General features: G+C 34.9%; 1 protein-coding gene across 1 annotated transcript in view; it reads left to right on the forward strand.

The window, feature by feature from the left end:
- The window catches only part of LOC148949071 (putative serine carboxypeptidase CPVL), a 37,252-nt gene extending 18,038 nt beyond the window's left edge, over positions 1-19,214 (forward strand). The window contains exons 3-6 of the mRNA XM_089093144.1: positions 2,766-2,949; positions 6,950-7,096; positions 11,889-11,963; positions 18,316-19,214. Of these exons, the coding sequence (XP_088949270.1) occupies positions 2,766-2,949; positions 6,950-7,096; positions 11,889-11,963; positions 18,316-19,070 (1,161 nt within the window). The 3' untranslated portion in view covers positions 19,071-19,214. The remainder of the gene's footprint in view (positions 1-2,765; positions 2,950-6,949; positions 7,097-11,888; positions 11,964-18,315) is intronic.
- The last annotated feature ends 8,687 nt before the right edge of the window (positions 19,215-27,901 follow it).

Genomic DNA, 27,901 nt, shown 5'->3' on the forward strand with positions numbered 1-27,901 from the left:
AACCCATCCCGTGAGGCATCAGAACCATCCCACGGGACCTCAAAACCAGCTCCCTTTCCATGGGTAGCCAAACCACCCTGCGAGGAATCAGTACCATCTCGCAGTGCCTTCTCATTATCATTGAGTCCAAATTTCACCCTCGTCAGCGCAGAAAGAAATTCATCGGAAAAAGAAGACGTTTCTCCTTTCCCCACTATTTGTTCCATCTGTTCATATTGTATTGCAACCTTATACGCATCACCTAAACAAAAAAAAAATTCTGCACTATTCTCTAACAAATACCGTTTGTAGGACGGTCTGATCCACTCCTTGAATAAATTTAGAGCAAATCTTCCAAGAACTGCACCATCATCCCTGGCTTCTAAGGACACCCTACATGACCTTCCTAATTTTTGCATCCTTCTATAGAATAGATATACCCTTTCATCCTTAAATTGAGCCACGCCTACAAACTCTGCAACCATTTTGCCTACTATTTTGCCTGGGGTATATACTACAAGTAATCCACCTTTTAAACTTGACAAATTAATAATCGTGGGATCCAGATTCCCAAAAAGGAGCGAAACAAACCATGGGCCAAAAATGACGCAAAGCTTTTGAATCAGACCAATTTAACAACAACTGAAATTTTTGTAACTTTGCAACAAACTCAATTTTTGTAACTTTGTAACAAATTTTGTAACAACCTTAATTATTTTTCCACTTTCTGACTTTGTGAGTGGCGTTATTACTAAAAAAGGGGTCAATTAGCGATCCTATTACTTGGGACTGTTGAGGCTGTTCTATTGGAGGATTAATTGGGGTGGTACTCAGGGGAGTTGGAGGGTTTGTTGGGACCCATGTCTTGATCTTTTGAAGGTAATCATAAAGTTCATCTTGATCGAAATCAGGATCATTTGAGTCAAATAAAAGAGGTGGAACTATGCCATTTATCCTTCACTGTCTTACAAAATGAAAAGCAACCTTTTTGTTATATCCAATTTCCACAAGATCAAGTATAGGAATAAAAACTGACATATTGAGATCAAAATTTGAAAAAGCAATTACTCTAAAAATTTAAATGTTGGTTTTAAACACAATTCTTTAATTACGGACGCTAGGTTTTGGGCAATTAACTTCACTTCTAACAACAAGGGTCTAATAAAATTTACTGGGTTGGTTAACCGCGTTAAATCACTTACGAAAGGTCGTCTGTCTTACATCCAATTGCAGTTGGTCTCAATTAAATCACTAGCGTCAAATGGAGTCACAATTGAGAATTAATTTTCGATTATCTAATTCACAATGTTAAATTTTGTTTGGAAACTGTCAAATGTAGATCACACGTCGACTGTATAAAATCAGGTAAAAAAAAACACCAAACGTAAAATGGCTAAGTGAAGGTAGAAATCAACCGGAGACTTTCAGTTGTAGAAATTTGAATTAGTATGTAGAAGCTATCGCGAGGAAATCCATATTGGGCATTGTGTAACAGCCTATTTCAAAATGTTCATTTAAAAGAAAGTGTTTCTCAAGAAGGCGCTTTGAATAGAAAAAAGTTCAATACCTCGTAACATTTCGATGTCTTTTTATCAGTCTTTTGTAGTTTTTGCGGCTCAATATCACAAGCAATTTTGGTAGCGGGCGAAATAGCTCTTCAATATGTTGCCAGTATTTAGCGTAAGATGTCGTAAGTACTTATAACGGTCACTCAAATGTCACTTGGAGGTTTTCCCCTAGTGATATATGCTCCACTAGTCTTAACCGCTTGCCACCACTCTGTAAAACCTCTATTTAAGTTCTTTCTATATGCCCTTTCCCCTCCACTGTTTTACATCCACAAATAATGGGTTGATGGTATTGGACTCCTGGACTGTTAATTCCCCGTTTTGGCCTTTTTAGTTTTTACTGTCATTTTCACTTTATTTGGGAAAATTGGCTCCAACTTTGGCCCCCCCCCCAGGATTTTGACGAAATTACGCCAATGGTTGTAAGACCCCACTGGCTAGACATGATTGACAAAATCGTTTTCTTTATAAGTCTCTTTATTTGGTTTCCCGGATTTTTTTTTTTTTTTTTTTTTTTTTTTTTTTTTGCGCTGAAGATGACTGAACGAAGATCTTGATGGTAATGTTTGGGTTGTTTTTGTTTTTTCAGTGGCTTTCTTCCTTTTTTCTTTTTGGCTTACACTATATTAATTGTCCCATTACTAATTTTGTGTTTAGTTACTCTAAGTTAGTGTGATATTTGGGGAATTCCAGCTTTACATAGAGCATCCAACTAATGAAAAATAGAGTTAACACTCAAATCTTTTCTATATCTTATTATTCTAAAGGTAAATTGTGAAATTTAAAGAATTACAAACTATTCAATTTTTATTCTTCATTATTGTAAGACAATGTAAAATTAAATTAAAATTTGCACCGCAGAAACCATCCAAAGCTAAACAGTAAATGAAATGCTACCTTTGAGAAAGCATTCAGCGTTCAGAGACGGAAATTCTAGCTTTGTAGATTGACTAAAATGTAAAGAAATAGTCAAAAGTTATAACACTGTTATTTTCAGTTATTTCGTATGAAATTCGAGAAATTTTAATCTTATAGAAAGTATTGAGCTCAGAAAAAATTAAATTCTAACTTTGCAGAAAGCATCCTATGCACAAAATTAAAATTGCAAACTGTATTAATATTGTGTATGTTTGTACATTCGATATGAAATTTATAAAAGTCTAGCCTTACAGAAAGCACCCTTCCTGAAGAAAAATATTTTATGCAATAAAATTTCAGTATTCACCTGAGACAGCGCCAGTAATTCTGTGGCTTCAAGGAGGCCCTGGTGGCTCATCCATGTTTGGTTTGTTTGTTGAACATGGTCCGTTTTCGGTTGACAAAAATATGAACTTGCAATTCCGACCTGAAGCTTGGTCACTGACGAATTCGATGCTTTATATCGACAACCCTGTTGGAACAGGTTTGATAATTTTTATTTAAAAATAAATTTATGCTAGGTTAAATCTGATACATTTTTTTTTTGTCAACTCGTTTCAATCTATTTGTAAATGAAGAATTCAATCTATTATGTAAATGAAGGATTGACAATAAATAAATATAATGTCAATAGTGTTGTAACTGGTAAAATTGGTCACGGTAAAATTGGATATTTTACGGACCCCTCTAAAATTAGTATTTTACCTATTTTACGTAATTTACGTATTTTACGTAGTTTACGTATTTTACCGGTATTTTAACTGTATTTTACCTATTTTACTAACATATTTTACGACGCCTTGCAATTTTCAGAGCACAAAAGTGAGAAGAGGTTGCCAGAAAAAGGATTGAATAGGATTTTGTTTTGTGTATAGCTGTTCCTCGGTTTAAAAGGCCGTTTGCCTGACTTAAGACTCTTGTTATCAGAACGATAAACTATATTATAGTAGAAGTAATTATGATTTAAAATGGTAAAATATTAGATGAAGTAAAATTACATTAGGTCTGTCAAATCTTGAAGACAGAAAGGTCTACAAGCAGGATTGACATATGACAAACAGAAAAAAAAAATAATAACGCTAAATATCTGAGAAAAATGTGAGCCAGCGGAAAAAAAAGAAGCGAAAATTATAGAAACAAATATTTTGTCAGGGACTTCTGCTCAGCCGTTTTCAGTACTCAAAAAAAGAAGGAAAACTAAACTTTGAATTATCTTCAACATGAGCAGGAGAAAGACTCTTTCTTCTGCTCATGTTTGAGCAAGCGATTGCCTTCCTAAAGAGAACGTGGAAAGCCATTTCCTTCAAATATTAAAGTTGCCTCATCAAAAAGAACTACATGATCTGAATTTTCAACAATGTCTGAATTTTCAATTCTTATTTTAGATTACACATCTTAGAGAAATCTGGTATTTATGATGTCTTTTTCCTGGGATCCAGGGTTTGTTTGGGAAGGGGGGGGGGGGGTCGGAACAGGCACGGTCACTTGAATCAGAATATAAGACTGAAGGAGAAGAGCTGGATTTGCAAGCAAATCCCGTTGATGACAATCTTAATGACTGTGAAAGTGACTGAATGTTCCGCTATTATAATCCATGTTTAGTTAATCAAAGTCATCAAAATATTACAAGCCTCTTTTTTGCTTGTATTTGGTACTTTTATAAATAAATGTAAAGTAACATGTATAGGCCTATGATATTAGGAATGTGGCTGAATACGGCTATTTAAATATGCAAGGCTGTTAGGGTAACATTTCTTAGGTTTAACTGTAGAAAAAATCAGTAACCTGATTTTACTCCCAAATGATGGTAAATTTGATTTTATTGTTATTTTTTTTTTTTTTTTTTACAAAATGAATGTCCGAAGTCAGGAACTGTCCAATTGCTGAGGTATAACTCTAGGAACAAGATCACCGAAGGGAAAACTCGACAGTTAATTAAATATATGAGACTAGATGCAAGGGAATTACCTTTTAAGCCCAGGAAAATCAGAATCATTAAAAACTCATTAAAAGCTGTAAGTGATGCTGAAAAAGAAATGCTCAATTGGTCCTGTAGCTACAGGGCAACTCTAAAACACCAGTTTTACCCTGTATTTCCTAGGAAGTACCTTATTTTACCGTATCTTACCAATTTTACTTACCGATTTTTTATTTTACAGTAATTTTACAATACTAAATGTCAATCACCAATTCTTAAAACTTGATCATTTTTGTGCAACTAACAGTTTATTTCTGCGTTATTAACTGCGACTAGTAACTTGAATCCAACTTTCAACATACTAATTCTGTATCCCACGTAAGAAATTTAAAAATTTAACGTAAAAGTTATTGACGGAACTGGAATATCATCTTACAAATAAAAAAAATATATAACCAACACTGTTGTATCAGTAAATTACTAATACCTAATTCGATTCCTAAACCTTTCGGATATTCGACTATGGATATCACTTCTGTGATCTTAACAGAGTTAAGTCAAATTCTTTCAAGTTTTGAAGTTATGCCTTAAGTTTTGATGTCCGTCTTATATATTAATTTGCTGTGCTGTGAATATTCATTTAAAGCGAAAATACAGCAATTGGAGCTGTGTTTCATCAGTTTATGAAGATGTAGTATTTTCACCAGACCAATTTTTTTCAGTCACGAATTTTTATACAACTGTTAAATTTTCGTTTGAAATATTTTTTCAAAATAATAAAAATTTTTTAACATTTATGTAATTTTTTCCTTTTATGCTGTTATTATTGCTTTTGTTCCTTTTGTTTTGCGTTTCTTTTGTATTGCATCACAAAAAAGAGAAGAAAAGCGAGAATGAGGTTTTATAAGGCCAACATGAACTAAAAAAAAGTAATAAAAAAACACACAAAAAACCAACATAAACGTAAAGAAAGTACAGCACAACGCATTTGTTCTTTTTTGGGCGGCAAACAGGTTGTTTAATGCTGAATTCATTAATTAATAAATTAACTTTTTCATTCAAAAAGAATAATCCTCAATTACAACTTATATAAGAAAACCTAAATTTTGTGGGTTCTATTTTTGAGGGAGGGGAAAGAGGATTAAGAGAGTTAAAAGAGTTGAGGTCCAGTGAACTGGATTGAGTAAGTGCAGTGGCTAAGGATTTTGAAAAAGATGATTCTTAAGCTCGAAGCTATTGATTTTCCTTATCCACCACTGTGCAATTTTTGTTATTTTGGATATTGATATTTTGGTATTTGTTATTTTGGTAATTTTTATCATTCTGCCCTCTTCTTTTCTATACAATAAAGTGAAAATACCCTGCTCTTGGGGTTCCATGTTCCTTTTTCACGGAGTTGCATGGTAGTCTCAATAACTCAATGGTAAATCCTTCAAATCTTTTTTATCTGGATTTATCTTTGTTTTTTGGATGAGACCCTATTCAAAAGTTTCTAGTGTTTGAAAATTACGGTAAATTGGGCTTATCTTTTGGTTTTGGCTTTGGCCCAACTTTGAGTTTTAATTGCATGTTACTTTTGAATGGAATATTTTGGAAAAAAAAACTTCCACATAAAGAGATATCCTCTATTTTAAACAATTTGTGGCAAGAAACTGTGAGTAATGAACGACTTGGCCTAATAGTAACCGAAACTCTAAAAAAAGGAATTTTGACAACACTCAGTGCATTGAAAGAATTGGCCGTTTATGCTAATTCCGAATATATAAAATTCGTTAAGTTTAAGGCTATCCATCAAAAGCTATGACCCTGGGAGAGTTTTCCCAATTTTCGAAAAAGGGGGGAAACACTCACAAAAAGTCAAGCGATCTTAATGAAAATGACACTCATGTTATCACTTATGTGTGTTTATTTTTTTATTTTATTTTTTGCAGGGGCGTGCAGGGGCTCATTTGAACTGAAATTAAAGGTTCTATTGGTCTTTTTAAGTGACCCTTCCCATGCCTCCTTTTTCCCAAAGACATCCAATCAAAATTTTGAAATAGCCGTTTGATTCAGCATATCTGAAAGGTCCAATAACTGTCTCTGGGGATGACCCTCTACAACCACCGGGGAAAAGCTGTAAGTTAAGTAATTTGTTCATTGTTTACATATAATATGTGCTATTGTAAAATGTACGGAGATTGTTTTTTTTGGGGGGGGGATTTCCATTGTAATAATTCGCTCTGTGTGGAATTTTCCAGGGAAAATTTTACACGTAGCGAATTGGCCGGAATTCCTAAACGAAATTTTTTTTTTGTCTTACATTTTTCTTTGACAAAAGTGCATACATACATACAAAAAATAAGACGGTGAGTGGAACGAGCTTAAATATCTATAATATATAAAAGCTATAATAATATATAATAATATATATAATAATAACATATATATAATATATATAATATATATATAATATATACAATATCTATAAAAGCTATAATATCTATAATAAGTTAAACTTATTCGGTTTTATTGGTGTTTTGCTTTAATAAGCAATAACTTAATTTCCTATAATTATTTAATTTAGGTTTTAGTTTTACTCAGAATGACTACTGCTATGCTAATAATCAGCAAGATGTTGCCAGAGATCTTTATGAAGCACTGACACAGTTTTTCCTTCTGTTTCCCCAGCACAGAGAAAGAGATTTCTATGTAACTGGCGAATCCTATGCTGGTAAGTTGTTTTATAGATAGCATATTCAAAGAAATTCGACTTTGTACTTCTATAAAAAATAAAACAGTTGGCTTAATATAGGCGTTTATTCATAATTTTGTTTTGCGGTTGAACGAGTGGTGATTTGGAAAAAAAAAAAAAAAGGCGAATTGTGTGAAAAACATAGGACAATATTCTAAAAATTTGAGTAAACGCCTTTTTTCGTAGGGGAAGGGGGGTAGTGGGGCAATACGGTCGTGAATTTGAAGTAGATCTTGATAATTATTAAACCTGTTGTAGCACAGTGGATTGATGCTCTGCTTGCCAATACGCAGCACCAGGGTTCAATCCCCGCTGCGGCAAGGTTGGGCGACAGGCTTGCTTCTTGTCCCTTTAGAAACACCTAGCAACTGAAACATCGACTCGACGCTCTATGCGCCAGCAATGGCTCAGGAGGATCTTTATCCTTTTTTTTTATCCTTGATAATTATTAACACTTGTAAGGTACCACAACCTGAAACTTAGTATTCTTCAATGCATTCTTGAACTAATTCCAAATTGATTCTTTAATCGAGATATTTTTGTAGTTGCTGAACAGATTTAAAACTACCGTTATTTGTGTGGGTGTTGTTTAAGGAATTTTACTTTTGGTTACTTAAATAGTGGAATATAGGAGTGAGGTCACCCTGAGATCGGTGTGAATTAATCGCCCAAAAAGTTCTAAAAATGTTGGACCTAAAATGTGTTTTTTTATCTCGTCTTTTTGAATTCCAAAGAACAACCAATGTGCGATTTTCATTAAAGACAGTAAACGTTTGGTTTAAAAAGGTTTATTAATCGTTTTGGAAAGGGATTTGAATCACTTATCATAGACAAATCATGCAAAACAAGAGAAGATAACAAGGACAATTTTGAAGACAGTGAATACAACCTAAGTGGATATTTCGGCTATATGTGCAACAGCCGTTATCGGTGAGTGTTATTACATCTGTCTACGTGTAATTCTTGTAGTTGTGTGGTTAGGCTGTAGAAAGTTATATGGGACATGAAACAGAAGACTTTAGAGCAAAAATAGTAAAATAATAACAACATATTCACCTTTATTAAATATTTAAGTTTTTAATTGTGCCTGTGAGCTGACTAAACATTAACTTACATATCAAAATCAATCAATCAGTATCTTTATTACCCAAAAGAACACACAAGGGTTCAAAAATAGAGTAAAAAAGGGGAAAAAAATACACACATGGAAAACATTCTATTTCGAATAACATATATAATATGCAAATAATACAAGTAAGGTACATATAATAACATATAAATAATCTACCGACACATAGTAGGATGGAATCTATTTCACTTATCCATCTTACACAGAAAGCGAACCCAACGCTCCTCTGCCCCATGTAGTGGCCCAGTTAACCCATAAGCTGGGACTAGACGTTTTTTTTCTGTCCCATAGGGACAAAAGAGAACTTTCGCAAGAGGAAAAAATGGAGACCGGATATTTTTTTTTTTAAGTAGTTGTAAACATATTCCAAAATAGAGTCAATGCGAGGACATGATGCATAGCAAAAGCTTTGTACACATGGACAAAAATACGAAAATAGCGACGAAGACCACACTGCCTTTCCATAACAAACAACAAAAGTACGAAGAACAATAGGGAAATCTTTTTGCAAGACTTAACCAAGGGCCGTCCTCAGCAAGACAAAAATACATGAAAGAAAAAAGACTCACAACAACATGCGACCAATAAAACCAAACATTATCATTTTTTTTTTCAAAGCAGTTTTTTAAATTCTGGTAAAGATAAAACCCCAGTTACTCGCCAAAGAGGGGTCTATCAAATACCATGCGATTGTGGCAAATATTATGTAGGTAGAACAAACCAGAATTTGGAAAAGTGCATACAACAGCATAAAGATGATATAGTCAAAGCTCTAAATTCTAATATTTCCGCTGTTTCATCTGATTCTGCATTAGGCAGCCATATTTTTGAAATTCCTAGCCACAATATACTTTTTGACGAATCCGCACTTATTAGCAATGACCTAGGCCTAAAGCAGGTAGTCCGAGAATCAATTGAAATCAGACTTAAGATTAATAATAATATTTCCTTAAATAGGGACTTGGGGGAATATACACTAAATGCTATATACACAAATTTAATTAAAAATGATCTTACAAAATATTTTAAAAAACCGATAGACATGAACACAGAACCGGTCACAAAAAGACCTTTGAGGTTAGCTGACAAAAAGGCTGGATTAGCAATAAGAACGTGTTTTTAGTTTATATTTCTTTCATCTCATTGAATCGCCTTGTTTTACCTCACTTTTATCAGTCCTGGCTTAACTTCGCTGAAGTAAGGATGCTAGGACTGCTTTGAATTTTTTTTTTACTTTTTGGTTTTATTGGTCGCATGTTGTTGTGAGTCTTTTTTCTTTCATATATTTTTGTCTTGCTGAGGACGGCCCTTGGACATAGGGCCGAAATATTCATTCAAATTATCTCCACTGTCTTGCAAAAAGATTTCCCTATTGTTTCTTCGTACTTTTGTTGTTTGACAAAAATACACCTGTTAAACAGGCTATGCAATGGACCAGCATTCCAAATGCTTTTTGTAAGTTTCTCGCTTAGATAGATTAAACTAGTAATAGCAACTGCTAAGGGCCTTTCCAATCTTGATTCTCTTTTTGTATTATTTGAGGACTAGGAACTTCTTGTGAGGAACGTCATGTAAAAACGAAATAATGTTTCCGAAAAAAATTAAAAATAAGGTTTTATCATTGAACGTCCAAAACCTTATGACACTTATGACTTATGACCTTATGACTAGGATGTAAAGCAAGATTCATTTTGTGATGAAGAATCAGTGACAGTATTAACAGGATTAAAAAATAATAAATCTCAAGTGCAGATGGAGTGGTAAATGGGTTTGTTAAATATGGTGGCTGTGAGGTTAGGGTTAAGCTACTGAAGACTATGAAAATGATTTTTGAAAAAGGGAATGTACCTAGCGATTTTAGGAAAGCTTTAATTAAAATCATCCATAACGATGAGTGTGTTAATTATAAAGGCATTAGCCTGGTTTCTCTAAAAAGCAAATTTACTTAGTATGATAATGTATATTAGACTTAGAGATGTTGTAGATAAAGTTTTAAGAGAAGAACAGCGAGTTTTTATGAAGGAGAGAGGACGCGTCGACCAAATTTTCACTCTTAGATCAATAATTCAGAAGAGCCTGAATCATTAAACGTCTTTAGTTCTCAGTTTTATAGATTATGAGCAAGCGTTTGATTCAGCCTATAGAAGAGCTTCAGCGAAGTTCCTATCTTTGTAGGGTATACCAGATAAGGTAGGAAGTGAGGTTAGTTGCAGGCTTCGTACTAAATTAGGAGTTAAGCAGGGTTGCGTTCTATCTCCATTTATATGGATCATTTTGATGAACTTATTCCTAAAGAGCACAGCAAATGCAATAGAGAACACGGAATCAAATGAGGATGTAAAGCTCTCCTAAACATAGACTATGCTGATGATTTAAGTATCCTTGAGGAAAATGTTAGCAAAATGAATCTTGTAGAGGTTTTGCGAGTTTCGGGTGCAAGAATAAGTTTAAAATTAATGTCAGGAAGACTAAGTTACTGTAATATCGATCAAGTAGACAGCTTCACTTACTTAGGTAGCATTGCTAGTAAACACTGTGGGAGCAGTGAAGATTTGAAGATGTGGGAGCAGTGAAGCTTCACTTACTTAGGTAGCATTGCTAGTAAACACTGTGGGAGCAGTGAAGATGTTAAAAGCAGAATAGCCACCGCTCAGGGTGTTTTTTTAACAGTTAAAAAAGGTTGGAAGAATAAGAAGATAAGTCTGCGAACCAAGATTAGAATATTGGCAGCCACACTGATGACAGTGGGTATGTGTGCTCAGCATGTGTGTGCAAGTGGGAATGTGTGTGAAGCGTGGGTGCTCAGAAAAATGGAAAAGGAGTTTCAAGATGTTTTCCAGAGAAATTACCTACGGATTGTTTTAGCTGCCTGACTGACTGTCCGTATCTCAAATAGCTGTACGAAAATGTGGCTGAGTCCCACTTTTTAGGGTTATAGTCAGAGAAAGTATGAGATGTCTAGGACACTTTTTGGGGATGACGGATGAAAGATTGCCCAAGATCGTCCTTGTTGGGCAACCGTCTATGGGCGAACGAAAAGCAGGTCGCCCCCGAATGGGGTGGGAGGATGTCTTACTTAACTTACTTGACTTAGGGCTCTTGCCGCGTTGGGGACGGCGTAGAGAGCGTTGCAACTCTGCTCCTTCAGGTTGACTGGTTTGGTGCTAAGATTGGGGCCTCGTTGACAGCAATGTTGGCCATCTCTAAGAATTTATTGAGACTATCCTTCCGCCTGGTCGAGAGGATGTCGTTAGGAAAGATTTAAGGGAAATGGGAATTTCTTGGGAAGTTGTAAATAGGGAGGCTTTGAACAGACTGGTATGGAGAAAGAGTGTGCGTATCTGTGTTGGCCTCAGGTGGCTTGGTTCTGCAGGGAGTTATTAGTAATATTAGTAGTAGTCTTTTTTGTATTACTTTTTTTCTTTGTGTTTCAATCTTTGTTTATTTCTATAGTTATTTACTTTTTTTTCTTTCGTTCATCATGTAATGATTTCTTTTGTTTGCGTTTTTTTTTTTATCTAAATGTTGCTAGAGTACCATAGCTGAGAGTTTTTGGGGTCTTGCAAGGGAAAATTCAATTCTGAGAAACGGCAATGCTGTATTTGAATGAGATTTGACTAATTTATCTTAAAAAATTTTCAGGAAAATATGTCCCATCAATATCATACAAGATTCATATGGAAAACCCAACAGCTAAAGTCAGGATTAACCTAAAAGGTGAGTTTTCTGTTTCATTAATATCTAAATTGTGGATTTTCAGAACTTCTCCTTATGTCGACACTCGATAACTCCCCACAGCGTTTCTTCTCCTTATGGCGACACTCGATAGCTCCCCGCAGCATTCCTTCTCCTTATGGCGACACTCGGTAACTCCCCGCAGCATTCCTTCTCCTTATGGTGACACTCGATTACTCCCTACAGCATTCCTCAGCTGTATTTTTCGAATATAACCTACTAATATGGACATTTAATTTATTAATATCTACTATGTATGATTTAGTGTTGGTGAGATGCAGCCAGCCAATAGCTGGTCTGAAAACTACGACATGATGCTATGGGTGTTACAGAGCAGAGAGTACCAGTTTCCCCGGAGAGCGCAGATCTAGTCAGTCAGTTTATTTGGGTATCCTCACAAGAGAGTATGCGTCCTTTTTCCCTAATGACAAGCAACTATATTTCGTTATAGAGATTATATACAATCAAAAAGTTCCTGTAAAAATTAAGAATTTTTAAGCATAGTTCGACAACTATATCCTGTGTTGTCTCAAGGCTTGGAGATCGAGTTGGAAATTTCAGGGAAATCTTTTCTTTTAGGGTACAATGGGAGGATAAGATAATTTCTCCTCAGACCCTCACAAAAGAACTATATTTTACGGATCGATTTTCTTGTGATTCTTGTCCAACAGACTCTCCGGGTAGTCCAGGATAATATATAGATTTAATCTTACCAAAGTGTGATTATTTTTGAGAAATATTAACTTTCTCAAGTATGGTATATCAAGTATCAGCTTTTGCAGCACATTTAACGCTGTTCTTTAAACACACACTTTAGAAATCTTTGGCATTTTCTAATTTAGTTTAGAAAGCAATCATCTACAATATTTGGATTTTTGCTACTGAAGAATAGGAAGAAAAGCTTTAAATTAAGAGCTCAATTTCATCGCAAAAAAACAAAAAAAAACAGTAAAGATGAGCAGATAAATAAAGCGAAACACTTAAAGGGATAAAATTTTCCAGTACTTAGAGTTGCTCTCCTTTAGTTCCATAAATTAAAATTCTATCAAAACTGCAGCAGTACATATTTCAGAACAAAACAATTTCCATAACAAAACTGTTTTCTTAGTATATTCATGTACAATATAAACAATACTACTGTGAGAGTAACCAACCCTCTCGCCGTGTTTTATGTGAGTATAAATACTTAGAGAATGAGCTGTTTTGAAGTGAAGACATGTATAGCACTTGCCATCCCTGAAAAGACCAAAAAATACATATGAAGAGGCAAATTTTGTTGGTACTTAAAACGAATTGACAATTTTATAACTCAAATATATTTGTAAAAATTTCACCCTTTCTCTGGGAACATTTGAGTGGACTTGCCTCCCGCTAGTATATTGCACTTGGTAATATTCTACTTTAGTTACTTTTGGATATCTTGGAAAGTGGTTAGATTAGGAAGATAAAACTTTTGGGGATGGGTCTACAGTATGCCCAGGAAGGTATTTTAAAGTACCAACCTCCACTCCTTCTCTCTCTAGAGGGTCTTGACCTTTGATGACCTCTAAAAACTGTGTATTATAAAACTGAAACCTTGTAAAATAGATCTTCTGCTGAAATGAAATACATCAAAAATTTTTTCAGCTTCACAACTTTGCTCAATCCCAATTTATAAGGTTTTAAAGATATACAAATAAATTTCCTAAATTTTGAAAAAAAAACATTGGCAAGGCTTAAAATTCTACTCAAATAAAAGGAATTGCATTTTCAGAACTAAAACCAGAGAAAAAGAAACCGATAACAGAAAATTAAGGTAAAATGCTGTTTTGTCAAAATTTCAATAGTTATAGACCTGTCATGTAGGCAAATTTCAGGACCCTCTAGGTGGAGAAGAAGTGGAGTTAGTTACTTCAAAATACCTTCCCAGGACATACTTTATCTTGTAGAACCCTTGCTGAGAGTTTCATTTTCATAACCTAACCCCTTTCCAAGATAACCAAAAGTAGTTAAAGTAGAATTTTACCTGGCAATTTTGCGTTTCTGCCAAGCCTTATCACAGTTAAAAACGTGTATGACATTTGCATCAGTAAAGTGCTTAAATAAATGATAAACGTCTCTTTCTAATTAAGATCAATGTCTGGGAATGCTATAAAGACGCGCTAATAAGTGGAAAATTATTTTGACACATTTACGGTTTTTTCTCAATATTTTGAAATGCTGTTTTTCACTAACCAAGGTAAAGATGTCTATTTCTCCCGCTGCAACTTACATCGAAACATGTGGATAAAGTACTCCCAACTTTTCAATCAATCAATCAATTTATTAATACTAAAAACAAAACAATTACAAACTTAAAGTTTATACACGCCCAACAAGCTCAGCTTGTAAAGGGCCAACAAAACAAATAAGCCACTATTATAAAGCACATAAAAAAAAACAGAAAAAAAGGGGGGAAATACTATACTGGAAATACCCAGTGAGAAAGTGCCTTTGCAGAAAGAGATAGAGGGACATCAGGAGGGATGGAGTTCCATAGTAAAATAGATTGATAAACAGGAGACCTCTGACCTGCTGTCGATGAACGCTTAGGTAAAATGAACCTGCGATAAGAGCTACGTCAAAAAGAAGAGTACCTACCTGAGCCTGACAGAAAGAAAAACTGCTGCAGAGATGGTGGAAATGTACCTAGAAAAGCAGAATGTGCTAAATAAAGGTAACTTTTACCTACAATACGATCCAGCGGAGCTATTCCGGTGTCATTATAAAGATCAGAGAAAGGGTAAAAACGAGATAGAAGAAAAGTAGCCTTCACTGCCCTATTTTGGGCTCTTTGAAGTGAGCAGAGAAGAGATTTATTAGTACTACCCCAGACAGAACAGCAATAGGAAAGGTAAGGAAAAATAAAAGCATAATAAAGAGAAAACATAACATCTGGGGGAAGAAATGAGTTAACCCTGTATAACATTGAAGATTGGCGGAGGACAGGGGAACGGGTATGAGTTATATGGGGTTTAAAAGAAAGAAAACAGTCAAGATACACACCAAGAAATTTCACTATGGTAGCTTGCGGTATAATATCATTCCCATAAGTCAGGATGGTTGGCTCCCTTGCGTCTCTCATGAGATAAGGGGTTCTAAAGTGTACAATAGCACTTTTATGGCTGTTGAGAGTCATACCATTTGACCAGCACCAATTTTTTACTTTATCGAGAAGACGTTGAGCTAGGGAAATGGCAGATGGCAGGTCCACTACAGCAATGAAAAAATTACTTTCATCAGCAAAAAGAATAGGGTGCACAAGGGGATGAAGACCATCAACAAGATCATTAATATAAATTAAAAACAAAAGTGGTCGAAGCACAGAGCCCTGTGGGTGCTGTTTTGCACTTTATACCTGATTCTTTGCAGCATAGAACACAAATAATATATAGAACTCGAGCGAATTCTATCCTAATAAATTCTAGTACCATCTAGCGTCTCATTGAAAACAAGTCAGTAATATTATGCTTAGTTGGCGTCACCAACTGTTTCCACTTTTTTTGCATAAAGCAAGTATTCAATTGCTTTTGTTCTTTGTTTCTTTAGTTTATTTTTCATTTCTGAGTAAGGTCAGACCAGTGTATATATATAGTATAGCTCTCATTTTTAGACACCAGATCAGAAGAACGGATAATACCAGCAGCAAATTATATCTAAATTCGATCTAACTTTTCAAAATTTGAAGTGAATATATGTGCTCAAATGTAAAACGAAATAATAAGAGGAATTAATAATTTGATATAATAAAAGGAATTCGAATTTCTTTCTACAGTTCACGCAAAAAGAGTGTCATTTTAGACAAAAAAGAGCATTTGATTTTTAATTAAAATCAAGTAGTTGCGGGTATCAAGACAGGGTTTAGTTGCAGAAAAAGCCAAGACAGATTGTCCGAGTGAGTGAGAGGCAAATCTGGCATAAGCCCTTTTTATGATTGTATAAAAGTGATGTCATTTCACTTGTTTATAGATAGTCTATCATTCATCCGTCCATACATCATTTCTAGGGCAACCCTGTAATGATGTGAGACTTTTCTTCCGCTGAAATGCCTCTTAATATTTCAGAAGATGAGAGGTCTCCAGAAGGCTGTACAGTTGATTGTTATCCGTAAGAATAATAGGATAGTAGCCCAATAAGCAGAATAATAAGCAACCCAAGTCAGATGCTTTTATTTTATTACATGCTTGTATTTCCTTATCACGCAACTTCTGAAATGCAGTAATTTGAAGACTTAGTATATTCAGCATCTATTTTCATTAATGACAAAAAATAGCGAAATAATTTTTTTGTGTTTGTTAATTCTAATTTTTAATTTTCATCTCTATTGTCTCTATTTTTTTACTACTTTTCTGAATCGAATGAAGTGTATTTGTTTTGTCTTTGTAGTGAAAATATTAAAATTTTCAGGGTGGCATTTTATAACAAAAAGAAATCTAACATCTCAAAAATTGTAAAAAATAGTCCAGTTGTCTGCTTTAGAGAGAAATTATCCAGTGCCAATTTTTGGGTTTTTATACTTCTTCTTTATTCAGTGTTCTGTTCTGCAAAGCCTCAACAAAATCTCCGAAGTCAGTTTGACTATCGGAGCATATTTAGATAGATTGCTCACGACAAATTTTTCATTTTTTGCTTTAGTTATGAGCTTTGCTCTTTTTCTCGCTTCTTTTTTAGAACAATTTTATAATCCCTTGTTTTATTTAGTCTCTTAGTGGCTCCCACTAGATGGTGCACTCCAATCATAAAAATAGAGTTTTGTTGAAAAAATTATAGGAAATACTCTTGTTTTTAAACTGATATTGTTCGATTTCTCTTGGCCAATCCGGGCCAATATTGTTGGTGGTATGATATTGATAATAAGTTTATTGTTTGTACCAGATTCGCAGCCCAATACTAAATATTTTTGACCTGCAAAAATTAGCAAGGGTAACGGCTATTATACTATCCTATACGTATAAGGTAAACTAAAACCTGAATATTTTATATATTGATATTCGGATACTAGAAGCCATGGTAATGAGAATTATTAAGCAAACTTGTGAAACAAACATTAGTATTAACATAACCTTAAAATCATTTTTGACCCTTCAAAAGGGCGTTTCGTTATTACGAAACGGGTACTGACCACATGAAGCTTAGTTTTGAATGAACCCTCCTCGGAAATAAAATAGTGTAGACGCGCTCGCTCTTAGACATTTCAAAACAAGATTATATAATTAGGGCACCAGTTTGTTGGTCGTATTCATTCGACCAGTTGCCGGTTTAATATAGCACATAGCTAAAATAGAAAATAGTTTTGAAATATAAATAAGAAGGTAATTTTCAAAGTCTAGGGGGGGGCCAGGGCCCCCCCCCTGTCCCCCCTAATTGGCGCACCTGTTCTAGTCTAGATCTTTCTGGGTTTTATCCTCTGTTGAATAAGAATGACATTTCTTCTTTGTGTATTCAGTATTTCCGGTATTGTAAATTTTTATTTTATTCCTTCCATGGTCAAATTTTGTGATGAATGATGTTCTTATTAAAGTCTCCGCCTCGAGTAGTAAGCTTTTTATCAAGTAGTAAGGATATTAGAAAAATAAACTTCCTCAGTTCCATAGTCTAGAAAGTATATAATTTTTGTAGTTAGGGTTTTTCTTTCTTTTTCTACATATGTTAACTCCGCTATTGGCACCTTTTTTTAATTGCTGGGTTATAAATAATTTTTTTTTTATATATATACTTGGTTCAGATTAAATTCGAAAGGCTTTCCAAAACTATTCATGATTTTATAAATAATAACAGAAGTTTTATAATATTGAAGTTTCGAGTTTCGTGTACTTTCTATGACACGTAAAGTCGCCTGTTGTGGTTGAAAAGTTATTGTGTGTAGTTTAAAGAGTTCAACAGAGCAAGGCCGTGCCCAGGGGGAGGGGTGGTTTAGGGAGATAGTATTACTCTGTTGCAAGGCCGTACCCAGGATTTTATTTCGGGGGGGGGGGGGGGTTGAAATACCCCTCCCTGAAATGTTGTCTGACTCGTAAAATCGTAACAACAATGGATATAAACAAATTTTTATGTGTTTTTTGTGTACCCACCCTGAAAAATCTTTGAGTAGCCCCCTCCCTCCCGAAAAAAAGTCCTGGGTACGGCCTTGCAACAGGATAATACTATCTCCCTTCTTGTATTTAGAATTTTTCCAATTCTAAACCTCTTTCCACCACAGACACACAAGAAACTTCTTTAAGGGACTGCTTAGAAAACTATCATATAACTTTTACCCCACCCCTCCCAATAATGTCTCAAAGCAGCAATTGAGCATAAATCCAGTTATTCATTTTAGGTTTAGCCATTGGCGACGGTCTTTGCGATCCTGTTCACATGCTTGACTATGGAAATTTTCTATATGAGATAGGACTGGCTGACAAACATGGAAGGCAACTCTTGCACAGCAAAGCGGCGGAAGCTAAAGACGCCATACATCGCGGCGACTGGCATGAAGCAACTAGACTCTTTGACATCGTCAGTTCTGAATATTTTGAAAAAACGACAGGCCTTAGTTTTTACTACAATTTTCTTTTGCAAGATGAACCTGTTGAATTTGAATATTATGCTAAATTTTTTTCCCTCCCGGAAGTAAGAAAATCAATTCACACTGGTTCCATTGTTTTTGGCGAAGAAGGTAAAGTGTATGAGCACTTATATGATGATATCATGAAATCAGTAAAACCTTGGCTAGAAGTTCTGATGGATTCTTATAAAGTAATGATTTACAGCGGCCAACTTGATGTAATTATACCTTTCCCTACAACAGAGGCTTTTTTGGATACACTGAAGTGGAGTGGGCAAGAAAAATACAAGCTGGAGAAAAGGAAAATATGGTATGTCGAGGGGGAAGTGGCCGGCTATGCAAAAGAGGTTGGCAATTTTACACAGCTATTAGTAAGAAACGCAGGACATATACTGCCTTATGATCAGCCGAAATGGGCATTTGATATGATTAACCGCTTTGTTAGTGGTAAGTCTTTTGGAGCTGTACAGCAAACTAAGAAAAAGCCAAGAACTAAAAAAACAACTCAGAAACTCTATAAAAACTAAAGGCGCAAAGAGTCACTTGAGACTAATACTACTTAATTATCTATAGGATTTATAGTTGCTTTTCTAGAAATCTCATTTTAGACGTTGAAGCTGTGATTGTAACCTGATTTTTTTGTAATGTAGAATAAAGGCTGTTTTCTTTCAAATTTACTTATCATTTACTTCATCTTTGAACTAGGGACGCTATTCCAGGTGTATTAAGCGAAAACTTACTCCAGGAAATCGTGCCTTTTTTGAAAAAAAGGCACGATATATATATATATATATATATATATATATATATATATATATATATATATATATATATATATATATATATATATATATATATATATATATATATATATATATATATATATATATATATATATATATATATGTAATGCGTGTATATGATAAGAATAATGATAATTTATTTATCCACCATCTACTAAAGATTATAGTTGAGCAAGAAAGAAGAAAAAGGAACAAAAGAAACACAACAATAAAAAGAAACACTTAAGTTATTACCGGAGAAAAACGTCGTCTATTCAGTATCGCTTTTATCACAGACTTCTCACGAATTCTTGACTACTGTTTGACTTGATTCGTAATTCCAAATTTATTCGAGGCGGGAATTTCGGTGCCGCTTAGGAATGAACAATAGAAACTTCATGTATCTAAAATAGCACCCATTGAGTTTATCGGTGTCACTCTCGACAAGTAGATTGGAGGCACCGGCGTGGTAAATAGGATGAGGTTGGCACACTGAAAGATAGATTTAAGCAAACAATTCCCTGGAGTATCGCCCCTGATTCGGGAACTACAGTCTCGTAAGCACATTTAATGGTGGCAGATTTAGCTTATCTTAGGCAGCGCTATTAAAGAACAATGTGGACACAATGTATTATTATATTTTTTTGTGTATCTTCTGACAAAGGTACTTCGTATAGTAGGAGTTGTCGTAGAAATTTCGATAGGGGCTCATTCGATTGGGAATTGAAAGTTCTAGTGCCTTTTTAAGTTAAAAGTGATTGAAGGGCATCCGTTCTCCCCCCCCCCCTCCACACGCCCACCATTTCCCTAAACACATCTAATCAAAGTTTTGAGATAGCCATATTGTTCAACATAGTTGAAAGGTTCAGTAACTGTGTCTTTGGGGATTGCACACATAGCCCTTAGGGCAAGGGCTATAAGTTATAATAGTTGCCACACCCTCGTCTCGTCCTCGTCCACGTCTTCCCACGTCCTCTTTTCCCCAAATGCATCCAATAGAAATTTTTAGATAGCCGTTTTATTCAAAATAGTCGAAAGACCATATAACAAGGGCTTCGGGGTTGAAACAAACTCCCAGAGCCTGGGAGCAAGGGCTGCAATGTGTATCCAGGGGGTATATAAGATTTTTTATTATGGAAGGGGTGGTCGTATACACTTTCTAGGAGGCCCATTTAATTGGAAATTGAAAGTTCTAGTTCCCTTTTAAGATTCAAGAGTGATGGAGGGAAACTAGCCCCCCTCCCAAGCCCTCTTTTCCTCAAACGTATCTGTTTAAAATTATGTGATAGCCATTTTTTTTTAAAACAGTACAAAGAAAATATAACAATGCCTCCAGGGTGAAAAAACCTGCCAGAGCCCAGGAGCAAGGGTGTAAGTTATGCCCCGGGGGCGTATAAGATTTTTATGGAATGGGTGGTCGTATAAACTTCGGATGGGGCTTATTTGATTGGAAAAATCGGAAGATCAAGCGCCCTTTTGAAGGGTCAAAAATGATTTTAAGGTTATGTTAATACTAACATTGTTGAAAGTTCCAGAAATTATGCCTTTGGGGATGTCAAATCCCCCACAGCCATCAGGGCAGGGCTGTAAGTTGGCAATTCGTTCATTGTTTACATATGGTATATGCTATTGAGAAAGGTGGTCATGTTTGACCTTTACTTTCCAGAAAGACGAAGGGCATACAGGTAGGTCTTTCAGAATGTTGAGGGGAGTGTTGAACTAAATCAATACACGTCTTTTGCAATCGGGTTGTCAAAAAGGCATAACTCAAGAATGACTAAGTATATTAATATGGAACTTTCCGGAAATGATAAGCGGGATGATCAATTGACCCAAAAGGCAATATTTGTATGCTACAATTACCACTATTACTTCTGCTACCACAACAGCTACTACTACCATTAAAACTATTGCTTCTGTAGCAAGTACTACCAATGCTGAGGATATTGAAATGAACATTTGGAGTAAAGTTGAACTAAATCAAAACATACTATGTGTATACAGATTGCAGATAAAGGCGGATTAGCAATATTTTTGGAACGGCTTATCGTATCAAGAGGAAACTTCTAGGGCATCGTGAGTGGGATGTTCACCTGACCAAAAGGCAACAAGTACATGCTACTACTGCTGCTACTACTGTTACTTTTTTCTTTTTTTTTTTAGTTAAATTAGGGTTTATTCATCAACCAAAAATAACAAAATCCAGAAGCTAAGCTTGTACAGGAAATCACTACCCCAGCTAGGCCTAAAAACAACAAAAAAAGAACTATCATATAAAAATCACTACTAAGCGACCATACCACCCCTACTCATTACCAAGTCATCAATTCTCAGTATTCAACATGTTTGACCTTGTCCTTCTCTATCCATCAACCAAACACAAAAAAACAGAACAAAAATTTACAAATTAAAGGCAAAAGAAACCGGAGAACAAAAAAAGAACTATCATATAAAAATCACTACTAAGCGACCATACCACCCCTACTCATTACTGACTCACTCACCCCCATATACCCTATAACAATGTTCTTTTAACAGACTTCTAAATTCAGAGACATCGGTCACCTTCTTGATCTCATCTGGCAGACTATTCCAAGCACGAGGGCTAACATGGCGGATACAAAAAATTGACCTAGTTATCACAGGCTTAGGTGTTCTATATTCATTCGAACATCTTAAACTTTAAGAATGTACACTAGAAACAGGCATAAAAAAATCTTTAAAGCAAATTGGTAGCAATTTATTCTGATGTTTAAACATAAAAAGAGCATTATAACACTTAATCAATCCAAAAAATATGCAGTTCAGCCTACCTTGCTCTAACCGAGGAACGCTTATCATCTCCAGTAAGTACTCTTACAGCTTTATTCTGTAATGCTCTAATTTGTAATAGATGACCCACAAACGTTGAAGACCAATATACAATAAATCAAATACGGATGAATAAGGGAGAAATAAAGCATTCTGAGAACCAGTCTTGGGAAAGACCGGTTACTGCTACTAATTCAACCCTACTACTGTTACTAATACTACTAATACAAAACTATTACTGCCACTACTGTTCCTACTTCAACCATTATTACTGCGATACTAGTACAATTAAGCCTACGCGTATGAAGGTGAAAATTTAACATAATATTGATGGGGAATTTGAACTTCAAAACACACTATGTGCATGTAGATTGTCAAAAGGACGTATCTCAAGAATGGGGCATCAAAAGGGCGTCAAAAGGACACATCAGCAATATTTTTGAAACGGCTTACCGTATCAAGGCGGAACTTCCAGGGCATTTTTAGGGGGATGTTCAACTAATCAAAAGGAAACATGTACATGCTACTAATGTTATTAATACTGCTGCTTCTATGTTACTACTACTACTAATGCAACACTGATACTTCTACTAGAATCACCGCTACTGTGGTACTAGTGCTATTAAGGCTAACTATGAAGGTGAAAATTGGAGAGAATATTGAGGGCGTGTTTCAACTAAATCAAAAGACACTATATGCATTGAGATTGTCAAAAAGGCTTATCTCAAGAATTGATTTTGGTATTAAGTTGGAACTTTCAGAGAATGCGTAAAGGGGAAGATCGATTGACCTAAAGGCAATATGCGAACGCTACTTTTAGGACTGCTACCCATGGGCGTTGGGAGGGGGGGCAGCGGCCCCCCCTGGACCTTCAAATCTACATTAGATATGGCTGAAAAAGCAGATCGTTTGCAAAAAGTAGTTGATAAAACTCCATCACACTATCGACTGCCCCCCCCCCTAGACAATATGCTGCCTACGCCCATGCTGCTACTACTGCTACATTTACTAGTTCTACTATTACTATTACTATTACTCCAACTACTACATCTATTGCAACTACTTGTAAGGCTAAAAGCATTAAGATGAAAATTTCAAGAAGCATATGAATATACAGGTTATGAAAATTAAGTTGAAACTTCCAGAACTTGATGATAGGGATGTTCAACTGACTAAAAGGCAATATTTTAATACTTCTGCTGCTACTAGTACTAGTATTATTACTATTAATACTACTACTATTCACTACTACTGTGCCTACTATTAAGACTATACCTAAGGGTATGAAGATGGAAATTTCAGGGAATTTTAGGGGGGAAGGTGATCTGAATCACAACACGCCGTCTGTATGCTGGTTGTCAAAAGGGCATATCAGCAATATCTTAGGAACAGTTATGTGTCTAAAGTTAAAACTTACAAGGTTTGTTGTGGGGGATATTGAACTAACCAAAAGACAATATTTGGATCTTAATACTCTTTCTTTTACTCATACTACTTCTATTATTGCTACTATTATTACTGCTACTTAAGCTAAGGCTACTACTATTAATTCTACTGCTACTACAACTATTGCTACTACACAAGCTAAGGGTATTAAGGTGAAGTTGTCAAGGAATATTTAGGCGGATGTTGAACTACATCAAAATGAGCTATGAGCATGTAGATTGTCAAAAGGGTGACAAAAAAATATCTCAAGAACGGCTTACATTATTAGGTTAGACCTTTAGGGGTAAGTGTGGCGAATTTTGAACTAGCCAGAAGACACTATGTATACACTTTTAATACTTCTTCTACAGTTACTATAACTAATGACCCTAAGGGTATTAAGGTGACACTTTAAAGAATGTTTAGGGAGACTTCAATTAAACGAAAAGACTATATGCATGCAGGTTTTCAAAAGGTCATATAAGCAATATCATAGGCAGCGGTGCTCTATCATAGTTTTTTAAAATCATTGAAATTTTTAAGGAACTGATTACATTGGAAATTAAAAATTCTAGTGCCCTTTTTAAGATTCAAAGTGATTAGAGGGCAATCAGCCCTCCTCCTTAGCTCATAATTTTCCTAACACTTCAAATCAAAATTTTGAGACAACCATTTTATTCAGCATAATTGAACGGTGCAGTACCTGTCTCTTGGGATATTGGGTATGTCAACCCCCCGTAGTAATGCAATTTACCCATTATGCTTTAAAACTAAATGTTGCTTTGAAACTAAAACAAAAGGCACTGTGCGTATGCTGTTTGCCAATAAGACATCTCAGCAATATCCCAGAACAACTGAGGGAATTAAGTTGAAACTTTTAGCGCTATTACCTATACTATTTCTGCTCTTACAATTTAACTGAATCAAAAGAGTGTAAGTGTATCCAGGTTGTCAAAGAGCATAGATGGAATTTTTGGAAATGGTGTTAAGTTTTATTTTTCAGTCACTCTTTTGACAATCTACATGCTCATAGTTCCTTTTGATTTAGTTCAACATCCGCCTAAATATTCTTGAAAGCATCACCTTAAAACCCTGAGCTTGCGTAGTAGCAATAGTTTTCAGGTCAACTAGAGGAGGTATAAGACTAAATTAAACAAAACTATTTGTGTCAAGATTTTCAAAAGGGTATATATTCCTAAAAATTTTCGAAAAAATTTCCTCAACATACAAAAGGCAATATCACAGCATCAGCTTATAGCATTAATTTGAAAATTCCAGGGCTTGTTGAGGGGGATGTTCAACTGACCAAAAGGTAACATACTACTGCTACTAATAGTACAGCTACAACTTTTAGTACCCTACTACTACAACTGGTAGTATTGCTTCTACTACTATTGCTGTCACTACTGCTACAACTATTGCTAAGGGTGTAAAGGTGAAAATATCTGGGAAAATTGAGGGGGAAGTTGAACTGAATCAATACACATATGTAGGTTGTCAAAAGGGTGTATCAACAATATTTTAAGAACAGCTTGAAATATCAAGTTGAAACTTATAGGGCTTGTTATAGGGGATGTTTAACTGACCAAAGGCAAGTATTTACATGCCAATATTGCTATTTCTAATATTACTGCTACTACTACTTCTAAAACTATCATTACCACTAATATTGCTACCAAAGCTAAGGGTATGAAAGTAAAAATTTAAAGGAATTTTGAGACGGTGTTGGACTAAATCAAAATACGCTATATGCATGCAGGTTGTCAAAAGGGCGTATCAGCAATGGCCCAGGAACTGTTACGGAAATCGGTTGAATCTTCCAGCGTATGTTGAGGGCGATGTTGAAAAAAAAAGAAAAGGTGTTACGTGCATACTGCTACTAATTGCACTACTGCTACTTCTACAAATATTGCTGCTACTGAAGCTTTGGGTATTAAAATGAAATTTTCAGGGAATGTTCAGGGGAATGTTGAACTAAAAACACGCTATGAGCATGCAGATTGTCAAAAGGTTGTACCAGCAATATTTCAGGAGCAGCTTATATTACTAAGTTGAAACTTCCAGGGTATGTTGAAGTGGATTTTGAACTAACCACAAGTTACTATGTGCATACTAGTACTACTACTACCACTACTATTACTGAAACTAGTGAGGCTAATAGTATTAACGTGAAAGTTTCAGGGAATGTTAAGGGGAAGTTTCAACTAAATCCAAACAAATCATATGCATGCAGGTTTTCAAGATTCAAGATTCATTTAATAAAAATAGCTGTCATTGTTACGGCTGACACCGCAACTAAATTATACTACCCTTTACATACAATATATATATATATAAATATATATATATATATATATATATATATATATATATATATATATATATATATATATATATATATATATATATATATATATATATATATATATATATATATATATATATATAATATATATATATATATATATATATATATATATATATATATATATATATATATATATATATATATATATATATATATATATATATATATATATATATATATATATATATATATATATATATATATATATATATATATATATATATATATATATATATATATATATATATATATATATATATATATATATATATATATATATATATATATATATATATATAGTGCGATTAATAACACTAGTAAAAAAAGGAACGAATGAATTGCTGAAACGATTTATCCTGCAGCGTACTGGTTCCAGCTTATTCATGTGGCGTGTATTGCTCTTGACTGTGGCGGCGGGGGGTAGTAGGGATCGCTGTTTATCACTCCCTATCCCACCAAACGTTATCACACCAAACGTCACTCCCCATCCAGATTACGGCCGCCTCGAGCCGTTTCTGAGCCCATCCCTGTTTTGTCTCCCATTCGCTGCGTTGCTTCCAGATACGAAAGAACTTTTGTCCCCTTCACTATAGAAAAATGAATAAAATATCCCACTAGTTTCTTCTTTTTTTTTCTCTCTTTTTTTATTTTTTATTAGATGATGGTGCCGCCCAGGCTCTTGCACTCATTTTCTTGTCTCTTCTCTTTTTTGTTTGTTTTAGTTTCCCCTGTAATTCCTATATATTTTATATTTCTTTCTCTTTTTTTGTTGCTTATTTATTTATTTTTGTCCCCTCCCTCTCCCCCTCTTTCTTGACCACTTTTTATCTGTTCAACTCTTTTATTGACTTCGTGTAGTTGAATTATTGACACTTTTTTATTGCCACTTAATTTATGTGTATTTATGTCTTGTTCTTGTTTGTATTTATTCGTTAATTTTGCCCCTCCCCCCTCCCGTTTTCTGTGTCCCTTTTGATTCTTTTTCTGATTTGTATTTGTGTAAGTTTAGTTTGACAGGTTTTTTATTTTTTTACCTTTTTAATTGACTTTTTACAGTGTAATTATTGACTTTTAAATGGTTGTTCATTATGATTTTTCTTTTTTGTTATTGTTTCTTGCATTTTTGCCAGTTTTAGTGCAACCATTATTATTGGTGACTCCGAAGTCCGGATTCGGCCCTTTGTGGGCTTGTGATAGAGATTTTTTTGAAATAAATATCTAAATATCTTAAATATCTAAATATCTCACTCGAAAGAACGGAGTGCCCAAATTTGCACATCAGCTGATACCTTCGTTCTTTAAGTGTTGGGATTTGCAGAGCTGCGAAGGTTGAATCATAAGTAACATATTGGATTCCTAGAATTTTTTTTAGGGTTCGTTTTTGCACTCTCTCAAGTTCATCATTAAGGAGGTCGATGTTATGCACTTGAGGCCCCCAAACTGGGCACGCGTATTCAAGCAGAGGGCGTACGTAACACGTGTATGCGAGCAGCAATTGCTTTATAGAAAACCCCAATCGACGCAGTGAGGTTAAGGATTGCAGCGCGTAGTTCCCCTTTCTCACAAGGTTTGTGACGTGTGGCCCGAACAAACAATCATCACTGAATGTCACGCCAAGGACAACTGCAGTCGACGTGGTAGGGTACCAAGGGTTAGGGCAAACAACATCTCTTTTTAGAGGATTGAAGCGCATCAATTTTCTCTTCTTCACATTAACCTGGAGCCCGTTTGTACTGCACTGATCATTGAATTTATCTTTTAGGTCACTATCGAACTGAGGGATTACTTGAGATTTCTCAATGAGGTATTTCAGCATGGCTCACAAATCGTCCACAAATTTGAATCGTTCATCAGTGTTGTCAAATAAAATGTAGTTAATGGTGACCAAAAATAAGAGAGTAGCAAGCATGGTGTCTTGAGGAGCGCCACATGTTAGCTCCAGCCACTTCGAATAAAGGTCTCCCTGGAAAAG

The sequence above is a fragment of the Artemia sp. Qi Xiang Cuo genome, chromosome 8 (assembly GCF_049724085.1).
Source record: "Artemia sp. Qi Xiang Cuo chromosome 8, ASM4972408v1, whole genome shotgun sequence".
In the NCBI taxonomy this organism is placed as follows: domain Eukaryota; kingdom Metazoa; phylum Arthropoda; class Branchiopoda; order Anostraca; family Artemiidae; genus Artemia; species Artemia sp. Qi Xiang Cuo.